This window comes from Pelobates fuscus, chromosome 11, assembly GCF_036172605.1.
Source record: "Pelobates fuscus isolate aPelFus1 chromosome 11, aPelFus1.pri, whole genome shotgun sequence".
In the NCBI taxonomy this organism is placed as follows: domain Eukaryota; kingdom Metazoa; phylum Chordata; class Amphibia; order Anura; family Pelobatidae; genus Pelobates; species Pelobates fuscus.
This window is the reverse complement of record NC_086327.1, coordinates 132,177,406-132,192,721: the sequence shown is the minus strand read 5'-3', so window position 1 is coordinate 132,192,721 and position 15,316 is coordinate 132,177,406. Positions and strand designations below refer to the sequence as shown.

Sequence of the window (15,316 nt, the reverse complement as noted above, 5' to 3'; positions counted from 1 at the left end):
GTTTTCAGTTTTCTTTCTTTTGACAATCTTTAAAAACAAGTTTTAATGTCACTCAAGGACGGCAGCAGTAAGAAGTGCTTGGGCCCCTAAGCCCTTTCCCCATCTTTTGATCAATCTTACGGGTATTAACAGAAATAGTTTTGTGTGTAGAATAATAACAAGTAGGACCCCCATTCCTTTGAAAGGATTTAAAGGAAACTGTACCGCAAATGCCATCAGTGACTTTCAAATCATTCTCAAGGACACTCAGCTGTCTCGATTTTATTAATATCTGACAGAAACAGAACGGGGCAATCTCGCGGGTGATCGTTCTGTACGGCTTGAGCCAAATCAATCAGCAAGATAAGATGTATGCATAGGATTTCTGCCATCATATTTGTTTAGGGTGCAACATCAGTGACAGGTTGGGTCACATTCCAAATATAAAATAACGATAGTCACAGAAAAACGGGGCCCGGGATACCTTGTATTCATATAGAGTCACTGGCACAACTGATAAATGGCTTCCTTTCTGGGGACACAACACAGGAAATTAAAATCTACTTCCTCCAGTCCATTCTCTCTCATTAATCCCTTAAACCATCTAGAAATAATTTGTCACCTAAGTTTCAAAGTGTTTTTCCTATAAAAGACTGTGACAGGAGGTCCTGGAACAGGCCGTAAGCAACAGAACTGCTTATCAAAGCGCGGCAGCCAGTGATTACTAAAAAACCTGAATGTGCGCCTCATGATGGAGTAAGGCGTATTAAACCGATTCTAAACGTGCAGAGACTGGGATAAACTGCTTTATTATGTTCTATTAATTACCATCCCTGTTGAATAAATCGAGCTTACAAAAACAGTACGTCTGATAAGTACTTTTATCTGGGCAGATTTATTTGTACTTAAAAGACATAAATCTGATATAAAGCTACAATAGTCTGATAACCCGTTTAATCTAACAGAATGCATCACAGTTTGGAACGTTTACAGGAATTAAATTAAACAATAGACCGCATCACAGAAACAGTTACTGTCCTGACGCCCGATAAGCAATGGTTTACATGATGAACTTTATATTTGCCAAGTATTTTAACTCTTTAATGTCAGGGCTGCAGGCTAGTTAATAGCTTGGTTTCATATTCAAGCTATGTGCAAATATGTTCCAAATGTAAGCCCTTATTACCTTTTATATACCATCTATTTGTCCTTTATAATTTTCCCAGAAGTGAGCATAATTGATTATGCAGTATTTAAAATGTATTCTATTCCCAGTGAGTCATCAGAGACATTACTACTCTCAGGTCCATTGATCCCCAGTCTGTCCTTTTATTGCTCTGTCCATCTATATTACATTAATTTTAAACCAAGCTCACAGGTTGGGCAATGAAAGAGTTAAATGGTGTCAGAGCTGACTGCAAGCTCTTTAGAGCAAACTGAAAGAGAGCTTACAATGAATCTCACATTGTGCAGTCTGTTCCAAAGAGCTTTCCAATCAACAGAGCTGGCTGGCTGTGGTATGTGTCAATGGACCTTATGCTTAGATTCACAGCCAGCAGCTGCAAAACACAACATTAAACATTTTTCTGATAATCTCTTCTGCCTTCAATGAATGTAACTTTTAGCCCCAAAGTAATACTTTTTTTTCCTGCCATTTATTGATACAAAACTAATTTAGAAAACATTGTATGGACACCCTTCATGCACCACATAGCAAGCTGATGAGATTAGCTTTTTCTATTTTATTTTAGTTTATAAACTATAGTTGCTATTTGAATTGGGTGTTAAATATCCTGATTGCATGACATACAGTAACATTGAGTGTCATGATGTCATAGAAAGATTACTATTTGATGGGAATTTGGGTAGCACAGTGTACCAGCCACTTATTATTCTACCGGCACCCAATAAACTGTGGGCGATAGGTTCAATTAAAGACACAGAATCTCTGCCAAGGACAGCTCAAGTCTTACTATCTTTTAGTCGCAGGTTTTCAATTAGATGAAAATGTTTTGTCTTTAGAAAAGTTTCAAGAACTCCTGAATTTATGTCTTAGTGCCTGCATGCATTCTTTTACCCTTCGGCTTGGGCCTGGCACAGTTCCTACACGAGACCTGATCTCCTGGTATTCAGCCAGCCCCCCGTTCAGAGAGAGCTCACCCAATGTGCGACACGACTTTGCTCATTCCAGTAAAGGCTGGAGAAGGATTTGTATCTGATCTATACTTTTAATCGCTTTGCCAATCTGTCATAACTGCTTGCTGTGACAATGTCAATGCGAGGGTATGACGGCTGCATTTTACATTAGTGCGCTCCTCGCAGAGTTTAACACATTGTGCGTGTCAAGTAACTGAACATTTTCAACACTATTTTCACAAATCAACACAATTGCAAAGCACTGGGATGTGGAAGACGGATGGCCGCAGGAGTTATCTGCAAATAATTGGCCATTGTAGATACCGTTCAGATTACACCATATATCAGGGAACGAGCGCGGCAGACACTGGGTTTGGTTGAGTGTGTTTGAAGTGTATCAAACAAGGACACACAACCTTCCAGTTAATAAATTAAAACCTTTAGCTGAAGGTGCTGTAACGTGGATCGGGATAAAAAAAAATTACATTAAGAATTTAAATCTAACAACATCTATTTTAACCTCTTCATTACGGAGTACTTTTCCGCAAATGGCGCCTAACAATTATTTGAAACATGAGATAATGATCTAGTACAGAAATGACCAAAAAAATAAACTAAAATTGGTCGTTCTCTGTGCAGTGTCCAGAAATTGCCAGTGCGATGTTTAAATAAATAAATGTTGGTTTCATGTCCAAATATAATAATTGTAATTTCCGAGATAATACCCAGTATCTGCATTATTATATAGGACATTGCAATCTCCTTTCTACCACGTCTCGGTTGCTAGAATGCAGCCTTGGAGTTTTGAGCCTCATTGACTCATGTACAGCTCGAGAGTATTGGAAGCTTTTGCAGGCTCTGTATAATAAATATACAAAAACTGATAGGAGCACTGGCCAAAAATAAATGACATTTTCCCAACAGGCAGCTGGTCCTGCAGCAGAGGGAAAGCTAAGCGGGGTACGATTTAACGCTGACTTGTTTTGTTTTCATAAACTGAAGATCTTTGTGGAAAATCTGCCCAAATCTTGCATTGGAATTAACAAGGATTAACATTGTGTCATGTGGAATAACCGAAAATATATTGTTCTTCCTAATACATTTACTGTGCTTTCAAAAAACATTAAAAATCAGGGGAAAAAGCTGTAAAATGATAAAGCCGGTGGTGTAAATTGCAAAACACTACCTTGGTACTAGTTGGTAACTCAAATCACCCATTGTGTTAAGAGGTTGTTGGTCCTAATCTGATGGGGCGGCTGAGAACATAGGAGTATCATAACCTGCTCCCCCAGGATCCTTATACAGAGTGCTTAATCCCTGTATAAGGGATGGAGAGATGGATGCCCCCCCCCAGGATCCTTATACAGAGTGCTTAATCCCTGTATAAGGGATGGAGAGATGGATGCCCCCCAGGTTCCTTATACAGAGTGCTTAATCCCTGTATAAGGGATGGAGAGATGGATGCTCCCCCAGGTTCCTTATACAGAGTGCTTAATCCCTGTATAAGGGATGGAGAGATGGATGCTCCCCCCCCAGGATCCTTATACAGAGTGCTTAATCCCTGTATAAGGGATGGAGAAATGGATGCTCCCCCCCAGGATCCTTATACAGAGTGCTTAATCCCTGTATAAGGGATGGAGAGATGGATGCTCCCCCCCCCCAGGATCCTTATACAGAGTGCTTAATCCCTGTATAAGGGATGGAGAGATGGATGCTCCCTCAGGTTCCTTATACAGAGTGCTTAATCCCTGTATAAGGGATGGAGAGATGGATGCCCCCCAGGATCCTTATACAGAGTGCTTAATCCCTGTATAAGGGATGGAGAGATGGATGCTCCCCCCCAGGATCCTTATACAGAGTGCTTAATCCCTGTATAAGGGATGGAGAGATGGATGCTCCCCCCCCAGGATCCTTATACAGAGTGCTTAATCCCTGTATAAGGGATGGAGAGATGGATGCTCCCATCCCCAGGATCCTTATACAGAGTGTTTAATCCCTGTATAAGGGATGGAGAGATGGATGCCCCCCTGGATCCTTATACAGAGTGCTTAATCCCTGTATAAGGGATGGAGAGATGGATGCCCCCCCAGGATCCTTATACAGAGTGCTTAATCCCTGTATAAGGGATGGAGAGATGGATGCTCCCTCAGGTTCCTTATACAGAGTGTTTAATCCCTGTATAAGGGATGGAAAGATGGATGCTCCCCCAGGTTCCTTATACAGAGTGTTTAATCCCTGTATAAGGGATGGAGAGATGAATGCTCCCCCCCAGGATCCTTATACAGAGTGTTTAATCCCTGTATAAGGGATGGAGAGATGGATGCTCCCTCAGGTTCCTTATACAGAGTGCTTAATCCCTGTATAAGGGATGGCGAGATGGATGCCCCCCCCCCCCCCCCCCCCAGGATCCTTATACAGAGTGTTTAATCCCTGTATAAGGGATGGAGAGATGGATGCTCCCTCAGGTTCCTTATACAGAGTGCTTAATCCCTGTATAAGGGATGGCGAGATGGATGCCCCCCCCCCCCCCCCCAGGATCCTTATACAGAGTGCTTAATCCCTGAATAAGGGATGGAGAGATGGATGCTCCCCCATGATCCTTATACAGAGTGCTTAATCCCTGTATAAGGGATGGAGAGATGGATGCTCGCCCAGGATCCTTATACAGAGTGCTTAATCCCTGTATAAGGGATGGAGAGATGGATGCTCCCCCAGGTTCCTTATACAGAGTGCTTAATCCCTGTATAAGGGATGGAGAGATGGATGCCCACACCCACAGGTTCCTTATACAGAGTGCTTAATCCCTGTATAAGGGATGGAGAGATGGATGCTCCCCCCCCAGGTTCCTTATACAGAGTGTTTAATCCCTGTATAAGGGATGGAGAGATGGATGCTCCCCCAGGTTCCTTATACAGAGTGCTTAATCCCTGTATAAGGGATGGAGAGATGGATGCCCCCATCCCCAGGATCCTTATACAGAGTGCTTAATCCCTGTATAAGGGATGGAGAGATGGATGCTCCTACAGGTTCCTTATACAGAGTGTTTAATCCCTGTATAAAGGATGGAGAGATGGATGCTCCCCCATGTTCCTTATACAGAGTGCTTAATCCCTGTATAAGGGATGGAGAGATGGATGCTCCCCCAGGATCCTTATACAGAGTGTTTAATCCCTGTATAAGGGATGGAGAGATGGATGCTCCCCCAGGTTCCTTATACAGAGTGCTTAATCCCTGTATAAGGGATGGAGAGATGGATGCCCACACCCACAGGTTCCTTATACAGAGTGCTTAATCCCTGTATAAGGGATGGAGAGATGGATGCCCCCCCAGGTTCCTTATGCAGAGTGTTTAATCCCTGTATAAGATATGGAGAGATGGATGCTCCCCCCCCCCCCCAGGTTCCTTATACAGAGTGTTTAATCCCTGTTTAAGGGATGGAGAGATGGATGCTCCCCCAGGTTCCTTATACAGAGTGTTTAATCCCTGTATAAGGGATGGAGAGATGGATGCTCCCCCAGGATCCTTATACAGAGTGTTTAATCCCTGTATAAGGGATGGAGAGATGGATGCCCACACCCACAGGTTCCTTATACAGAGTGCTTAATCCCTGTATAAGGGATGGAGAGATGGATGCCCCCCCAGGTTCCTTATACAGAGTGTTTAATCCCTGTATAAGATATGGAGAGATGGATGCTCCCCCCCCCCCAGGTTCCTTATACAGAGTGTTTAATCCCTGTTTAAGGGATGGAGAGATGGATGCTCCCCCAGGTTCCTTATACAGAGTGTTTAATCCCTGTATAAGGGATGGAGAGATGGATGCTCCCCCAGGATCCTTATACAGAGTGTTTAGTCCCTGTATAAGGGATGGAGAGATGGATGCTCCCCCCCCCCCAGGTTCCTTATACAGAGTGTTTAATTTCTGTATAAAATGCCCCCCTCCCTCCCCCATAATGATATTTCCATCTATGGCACTATTCACTAAATACATGTACTTGGAAAATTATATCGAACATTTTCCTTCTTTTAAGAACTCACATTTAGAGTCATATAAGGATATAGAGCTATTATTTTGTCAAGTGTGGGAAGTTCTCAAGCCTGCGTGTGTGGTTAACAAAACCACAACATCTAGCACATCAATCACTCATAGACTCTGAAATAAATCAATGTACTTATCTGTTTCTGGGTTTACTAAGCTTCGTTAACTAATCAGGATCTGACAATCTAGCTAACTGTGTGTAGTGACAGTCACATTTCCAACCAGGTGCCGTTACTTCATGTGACAAGGTCTGCATGTTTCAGGTAGATATTATGCTTAGAACATTTAAGGATTAATTGATGCCATTATTTCCCTGAGATCTGCTCTCTCAGCTCCAAACTAATAAGTGCCTGTAACAATGCATTGTCTGGCGGAGATGAGTCTCCAATTAGTGTCTCGATAAACCAGAGACGTACCGAGGTCTCATAGTTTCACAGTTTATCACTAGGCGTTGCCTCGTTAAATGGCCACATTCAGAAATGTATAGCTTTCTCCATCCATGTAAAACTCTTTATTTTACCATATGAATATCTGTTTGTGGGGGTTTGTTATAGGAACTTTCTGTAGAATGTAGAAGATGAACACATTTATTAAGGGGTAGGAAGCAGGGATTTTGGAATGGTGGATAGTTATTCTAATGTCTGGTGTGCCTACTCCCTCACCAGTAGCACAAAATGCACTAACTAAACACAGCTGTACATTAAATCGATTCTACGGGCGTTGTACACTAAGCTGCACAGATACAACATGGCCACAAAAGGTTAAATATCCAAATCAATTATTCCATCCAACCCAACAAAATCAGTACAACTTAACACACTTCACATCATTTTGTGAATAGGCCATTGTAATTGGCTTTCCAATTCTCTGTTCGTGTTCTGGAATGGTAAAATACAGAAGACACGCAGAGATACACTAAAGGCTTCCACAACCAAAACTATTTCATACCCTTTTGGAAAAATCGGAAAGTAGTTTATGCGCAACAGAAGGAGCTTACTGACACTTTCATATTTAAAGGGACACTATAGTCACCTGAACAACTTTAGCTTAATGAAGCAGTTTTGGTGTATAGAACATGCCCCTGCAGCCTCACTGCTCAATCCTCTGCCATTTAGGAGTTAAATCCCTTTGTTTATGAACCCTAGTCACACCTCCCTGCATGTGACTTGCACAGCCTTCCATAAACACTTCCTGTAAAGAGAGCCCTATTTAGGCTTTCTTTATTGCAAGTTCTGTTTAATTAAGATTTTCTTATCCCTTGCTGTGTTCATAGCTTGCTAGAACATGCAAGAGCCTCCTGTATGTGATTAAAGTTCAATTTAGAGATTGAGACACAATTATTTAAGGTCAATTACATCTGTTTGAAAGTGAAACCAGTTTTTTTTTCATGCAGGCTCTGTCAATCATAGCCGGGGAGGTGTGGCTAGGGCTGCATAAACAAAAACAAAGTGATTTAACTCCTAAATGACGGTGAATTGAGCAGTGAAATTGCAGGGGGATGATCTATACACTAAAACTGCTTTATTTAGCTAAAGTAATTCAGGTGACTATAGTGTTCCTTTAAATAAGAGTCAAGATGACACTACAACTCTCATGATACCCAGCATGTGTGATGAGTCATAGTCCAGCGTAAGGAGCAGGAACTGATTACTTGTAGGATGCTGGATGTATATTGAATTAAATTAGCTGAAATATCCTCCTGTGCGATCATATATTATTCGTTAATTTAGGGACAGTTTATATGGACGTTCGCAGACACGCTGTGCTCGGATGACAGATTTTTATGATTTATGATCGGTTTACATTTACTTCTGCTATAAAACCAACCATTTTCAACTACTGCAAAATCATCCACAATCCTGCACATATCCCTGTTAATTCAAAACCGTTAATTAAAGCACTTTAAATGTATCCTTGTGGATGGAGATGTTTTCTAATTGAATACTGACACCAATCTGAATATGACTTTATAAAGTATCAGAAGGACGCAGAAACATTTAAAGGAGAACTGTCACTTCAAAACGGGGGGAGTAGGGTTTGTGGTTTTTTTTTTTTATATATATAAATAGATTTTGTTTAAATTAGTATATGAAAAAAATGAAATGGAAAAAACAGTCCTTGAAAAACGACAGTCTCTATGGTCTTCCACTCACAGCACAGAACAAAGGAAAACTATAGAGACTAACTGTTTGTTTTCAAACAATGTTAAATTGCTGTTAAATAGAGAATGTGAAGGCTCTGAATCTGTGAGGCTCAAAACCACGTCATGGTGAATCCGTGACATAAGTAGTGACGCATGTAACTTGGTTCTAATCTGCTGTGGACCGCGTACAAGGGGTAAATTAAGCAGATCTGTGACTCTGCAGTCATTACTTTGCCCTATAACCCTACATCCATCGTAGAGCTCTGCTTTCGTTTGTATATTCCTTGCCTCATGCTAACCCTTCCTAAACATATGCACAGAGATTTTCTCCGGGCTGCGGAAAATTGTCTGTAATCCGTTGCTAAGCAACAGCCCCATTATCGCCCTTTCCACCTTTCTCCTTTGCATCCCCCCTAGTCAGGTAGAGAACTTACTAAAACAGCCAGACGTGAGTGCCAGGACTACATCAAATGCCAGACAGCGGAATTAACTCCCTCGCTGCCCTACAGGGGACACTCTCTTACCCCACCAGCATAGAAAGGGTTAGGGACCTTGCATATCTGCTGCCATCATTACTTTGTGGCTGATTAAAGCCTGGGCAATATGCCGGATTCGTGTGCATATTTTAATATTTCAGGAGAGGTCGCTCGTGGCCTCGAATCTCCCATCCTGCCATCGCTTCCAGCTCCCCTGGGCTAAACAAACAGAGTGAAAATAAATAATCAATAGCCAATTATAAATAACATTTTCAATGCGGCTTCGAGATGTGGTGGACTCTGAAAACCTTTTTTTTAATATCATAGATTCTTATGACACTGGAATGGAAACACATTAAGAAAATAAAATGAGCTTATTTGATCAAGGGCTAAGATTCCAAAAATTAACATAGATTAATAATATTCACTGGAGAAAGCAAACCATGAACGTACAATCTATGTAGGGGTTTATCTATTGAAATGCTAATTGTAGTGCGCTAACAGTCAGGTTGGAGATGACAATTCACCCAAATCTGAACTTGCTAGCTTGGCCTGAATTCTGCCTATTGGCTGTCTGCGTAACACTGTTTGCTTTTTAGTGAATAAACCCCCAAATATTAATGACAATCAATGATCAGCCGATTACCAAAGCGAGAACACAATTAATGGTTGTGAAATGGTATTTATTAAAAGTATGGCTCTAGATATGGTTAATAAAGCCGAGTTTATGCTGAATAAAAGATATAGTTTGTAGCATCGACCCCACGGTTCACCTTTTTTTTTTTTTTCGTAGATTGACAGAGGGGAGTTTCAGCAGGACTCGGTGCTCAAACAGCTGGAGGTCCTGAAAGAGGAAGAGAAGGATTTCCAAAATTTAAAGGTGAGGCGGAGGAACTAAATCCAGGAGTCACAGTGCGGGCACAGAATTGTCTTTGGTTGTTATGGTACAGAGCATGAAGAATATGGGCTCAGCTTAACATATTGCATTGCAAAGTGTAGGGCAAAATGGCTGATGTGTCAAAATAACAGATGTAGAAACCAGCATGGCTCATGTGGTCTAAGAAATATTGTTATGTTTGGTGCGCTGTTCAGTGAATAAACGACTCCGCAATACACCTATATATGTGTTTTTACATGTCTGACATTATCAAACCATGCCCCCAGCAAATGTCTACAATGCCCATAATGCTTGGACAGGCTGAGAATTTCAGATGATTTGGGAGTTGTTGTCCATCACATCTGGAGAAACGTGCCCCCACGCTCCATTTCTATTTATTCTAGTCATTCCTCTGGGATCCAATCACTGTATATGCATTCTTGAACACAGGTGTGGGAATATAATGGCTGAGAGTGATAACATTTGCAGTAAGAATAAACACTTTATTGGAGAACAAGTTATTTCAGAAAATGTGGTCTTCTGGAGTACACCTCTTCTATTCTAAAGCGGGGCTTCTCAGAACGCTGGTTCCTCTGGGATACCATTAATTAATATATCTCAGGATACTGGGGGTCATTGATGAGGGTCATTATATATAAAATATATACTGTGATAATGAACACAATTCCTGACTATATATCACACTCCGTAGTGCTTTAAGAATCGCACTTAGACAAGCAGTGTGTATCGTAGAGCCTTGGAATGAGCTGTTATATAGGTAACATTGTAAATACGTTTTGTGCAGGAAGCCCATTCGATTAGAGCCATATATCACTCTGCCGGACTAGAGATTCAGGATTCAACAAGACAATTAGGGTCAAGAAAGAACAACATCTGCAATGCCGCAGCCGGTATATTTTGTAAAAGCAATTTACCAGGGCTGCCAGCCCAATGATACATGTTGGCAACCTTGATCAGCACTCGGTTTAACTCAACGTGTCTCCGAGCCAACTGACATAAAAACTTAGAACGGTTTTACAACTGAGGTCCCTGGCTAACACATTCACATCGTCTCCAGTCCAGCTGGGCCACATCAGTGCTTAAATTACAAGACCCCAGCATTTACTAGACAACTAGGGTTTAACATTGATAAATATGAGTGAGAGTCAATTTGCATGGAGTTTTCTGTAGGACAATAGTATAGGTGTGTGTGTGTGTGTGTGTGTGTGTGTGTATGTATATGTGTATACATGCCTCGACCATTAGACTAATGACATCATCCTGGTACGAGAACATTGTTAAATCATTGTGAAATTGTTCTTCTTACCTCTCCTTTCTGACACACATTCCTGTGTAATACATAGCCATATAACTATATTTCTATATATACACGCATGGCTAGAGCAAGGATTAGAAACTGTTGGCCCTTAATGATTTTTCTATGGGCCCCACAGGGTCAGGTCTATTACGTTACCGACCTATTAGCCACATCCAGACCTTATCCTGTGTTTTTTAGTAACATACGGCCCCTACATCAAATACTTGGACAGGGCTGCATTGGAATTTATTATTGAATCTTTAATGATCATTTTTAATTCTAATTCATAGAAAGGATGTAATGTTGCACTTCATTTTATTCTAAACTAAATATATCTTAGAACATAGTTAGAGATAGTTTGGTTCAAGCTAAACAATTAAAGACAGTAAATACAAAACAATGGATTTATTACTATCATATGTTATTCATGTAAAATATATACGTAAAACATTATTCAGATGCCAACAGTTAAGCAAAATCTTTCAAGTTCTATACATTTCCAAACTCAATGAGTAGTCCCTAATCTACCCTCAAATAAATAACTCTCAGCAAAGAAGGGGAAATATTTATCCTTTTAGCCAAGTCATTATAACCGTGCATTTACATAAACGTTGCAATATAGTCCAGATGCCGCTGCAGCAAAACACAAAAAATAGAAAAACAGCAAGTCACGGTTCTCGATGAGCGAATTTATTCCAAGTTTAGTGATGCACAGCTTAGCGTTCAAATCTGCTGGGAGCTTGATAAAACTTTGAATAAATTCTGTCAACATCATTAAGACTTATGACTGCTCTGTTATATATACTGATCAGACACTTCTATACGTTCCATACAATATGGCTGTACAATTATCTACTCCGTAATGGATTTGACACTCCAAAATATATCACCCATTGATCCCTACGAAAATAGGGATCTGAAGACCAATTTATTGGAACCGAAAGATTCCAAGTGTCTCCCCTCCACACCCCATTAGCCTTTTAAATCAGATTTCTTTACATATAGAAGAAGCAATGTGTTTAAGGGATTATTAATCTATTCTCCTCCAAAAAAAAAAAGATATTTAATCAAAGTGGTTTCCATAGCAACACAAAGAGACTCACTTTCTCGGGAGTCAGGCCTACAAGTGTATGTAGAGCCTATTGTGTTTCTCCCTATTTCCTTTGTAGACAATCTTAGAAAACCGAAAAATAAAAACCACATTAACTAGATAATGTTCCCTCGAAAAAAAAAAAAAAAAATGTTTTTCAGTTTTATTTACTTGTCAATATTTATACAGTAGTATTTGAGCACCCACCACCTATTTGTTTCCTTGTATGATTATACTCTACTTCGGTATGTCCAGCCTGCACCATTACTTTAAAGTAAATAACACCAGATAGAGAGAATGAGATTGGATCGGACAGGATCCAGTGAAACATATTATCCTGGTCACTGGTGGGAACTACTGAATCCCTATGGTCTACACATTCTATAATCATACCAGGCCTACAAACTATCCTCCCAACTTTCGGCAGAGCTGTGCCTATTTAAGGGTCCTGCCCCTCCATCCTGAGTTTATACCCTGGTGTCCCACTTTTGAGGACACTAAGGAACTGTCCCTAGAACCATCCAGAAGGCTCTGTAACAGGGCTCTCTGCATGGTCTGCTCTTAGGGGGCAGTTCTGTGTGATTGGCAGATTATGGCCAGGATATATCTAACGTTTTTACCTTGATTGGACCTCCCCAATAACAACTTTCTGAAAATGTAAAGTATTTTTCAAAGATTCTTTCATAATTTCTTTATGGGAATGTGAGGAGTAGTACATGTAAAACTGAGCTTTGCTGTGTATTATGTATTATGTCTAATTATTTATCTCAATTGTATTATTTTAGGACCCAACCAATGGCTACTACAGTGTAAACACATTCAAGGACCATCACTCAACGCCAACAATTTCCCTTTCCAACTGCCAGCCGGACATTCGACCAGCAAATAAGCAACGGGTTCCTACAGGCATGTCTTTCACCAACATTTACACCACTCTGAGCGGCCAGAATCGCCTCTATGACTACAGCCAGCGCTTTGTCTTGGGAATGGGCAGCAGTTCCATCGAGCTCTGTGAGCGGGAGTTTCAGAGAGGATCCATGAGCGACAGCAGCTCATTCCTGGACACTCAGTGTGACAGCAGTGTTAGCAGCAGCGGAAAGCAAGATGGCTACGTTCAATTCGACAAGTCGAGCAAGGCATCAGCCTCTTCTTCACACTACTCTCAGTCATCCTCTCAAAACTCTGACCCAAGCAGGCCTCTTCAGAGGCGAATGCAGACACACGTGTGAAATAGGCCTATATGGGGCATTGTGTCAAATATATGGGAGGGCTGGAAAGATGTACAAGAGTTGGGTGGCAATGGTGGAACTTCCAGAAAAAAAATAGATTTTGGACATCCTGGAGTCTTAAAGAAAGGAATGGCCTCTCTGGTTGAGATATTTATTTAGTTTTATATTTATATGAAAAGGAGAGGATGTTCCTATTGTAAAAAAAGGAAAATCAAAGCACTTTGTTCAAAAGAGTACAACAAGCCATGGTTCTATGAGTTAGGAAGGAGGAAAAAAAGAACCTTTTATAAACTATCCCAAAAGAAAAAAAATGTATGATAATAAAAAATGAGCTCCCGTTTCTGACTTGGAGCCTCGGCCCGGATTTTAATTGTCTCAACTAGGAATTTAGCCATTAGCAAGCACAATGTTGATATATTAAACACAGTCTTTGATAGTCTGAACATACACATTCTGGAGATTCAGAAGCTGTTCTAGAGATTTAAAGAATGTTCTAGATATTAAGATGCTGTTTCTGACATTCAGAGGCTGGAGGGTTATTATATAGTTACATCATTCAGACAGAATGTCATCTCTTAAGACGGATTCCTAAAGCGCCCACCAAGATACAAATATAGCTGTTCCAGCTGGACTCTTCCTCAGGAGTGAACGTAGGAAACACTTCCCACCAGGGGCAAGTGACGGGACCTATATACATGTGTTGTCTAACATAGCAAACACAGCACCAATCTCTATTCAACACTTAGGCAAATAAGTCAGTTTGGTGTCAAAGAAACCATAATCTTGCAAGATGGCCAAGAAAATATACAGATATTTGTTGGTAGTGGTCATTTGTTTTTGTTTATTTTCTAAATTGGCCAACTGTGAACCCCCCCCCCCCCCCCCCTCCCATCAAAATGGTGCCGGGGTCACATTCTTGTTTGCAATAGATTATCAGAAATGCCCTTACTGGACATGTGAAAGGACTCATTGTTCCTATTTGTTTTTTTGTCATTTTCCCTTCCAAACAATTAAAACAAAAAGATTTCTCGATTCAGTGATGTTGGTCACTGTCAGATCCCGTATCACATCCTTTCAATATTCTTATCTCCGTCACTGGTTTACTTTCATTATCTCACCTCTTCGTTGTATCGACACCCAAATGGACTGACATGAATTCATGCATAAGAACATATTTATGTATAATTTTTATACTACTTGTTGAGTTCATTCTGAACTATTCTCAATAGATTGGAAAAAAAAGTCTTGTTTTTGCCATTGTCTCTACTATTTCATAATTCATTAACAGTTGTCTGACATGCTGATGTTAATGTTGTGGATGCAAGTCCTGTCCATAACAGTAAGTGTCATCTACTAGGAACTACAATGTTCCTTTTAAAGTGTTAAGGCCAGTCTTTCACATCTCAACCAAAACAAATGAAGTGGGTCTAGTAAGGTCAATAAGGTAAATATAGTAAGGTCAACAGTTAAATATTGTGCCAGGAAATTACTGATCAAGAAGTATGGTAAGTGATCTGATTGTGTTCTAGCACTGGACGTTCTTGTGAAAAGTTAAGAAAGAAAGAGCCTTGCTGGTTGGTACGGCCTGACAATCAGAGGGGGAAAGCCATGAACTACGGGACAGTACATTCCTGTCGCCCACTCAACAACTCCTATAATAGCACAAATTAAGGATTAAAAGTCAAAACCTGTTATGTCAAATATCTTTGGTTTGTCGTTTTCTTTTGGTTTGTTTTGTTTTTAAATATACTTGTAGAAATGACTTGATAATAGGGATTAGTAGATATGCTCAAATTGTAAGTGTGGAGTTTCACTAATCCAATTCTGTTGTTCGGAAGCACAAATAAAACACACACATAATTGAGATATGCATTTCTTAAAGGATAGTGAAAGGTAAAAAGTTGTCTTCACCCTATTCCATCACATTCTACCACATCCCAACACATTTCATTACATGTCATAGTTTACCATTACATTGCACCACAATTTCTCATCCTACCACATTCCATATTGTAGTATTTCATCATATTGT

At 40.4% G+C, this 15,316-nt stretch overlaps 1 protein-coding gene across 2 annotated transcripts in view; it reads left to right on the top strand.

The window, feature by feature from the left end:
• The window catches only part of KIRREL3 (kirre like nephrin family adhesion molecule 3), a 692,535-nt gene extending 677,466 nt beyond the window's left edge, over positions 1 to 15,069 (top strand). For both annotated transcript variants that reach the window (XM_063437213.1, XM_063437212.1), the window contains 2 exons: positions 9,564 to 9,650; positions 12,841 to 15,069. In XM_063437213.1, coding sequence (XP_063293283.1) covers positions 9,564 to 9,650; positions 12,841 to 13,284 — 531 coding nt within the window. In that variant the 3' untranslated portion in view covers positions 13,285 to 15,069. The remainder of the gene's footprint in view (positions 1 to 9,563; positions 9,651 to 12,840) is intronic.
• The last annotated feature ends 247 nt before the right edge of the window (positions 15,070 to 15,316 follow it).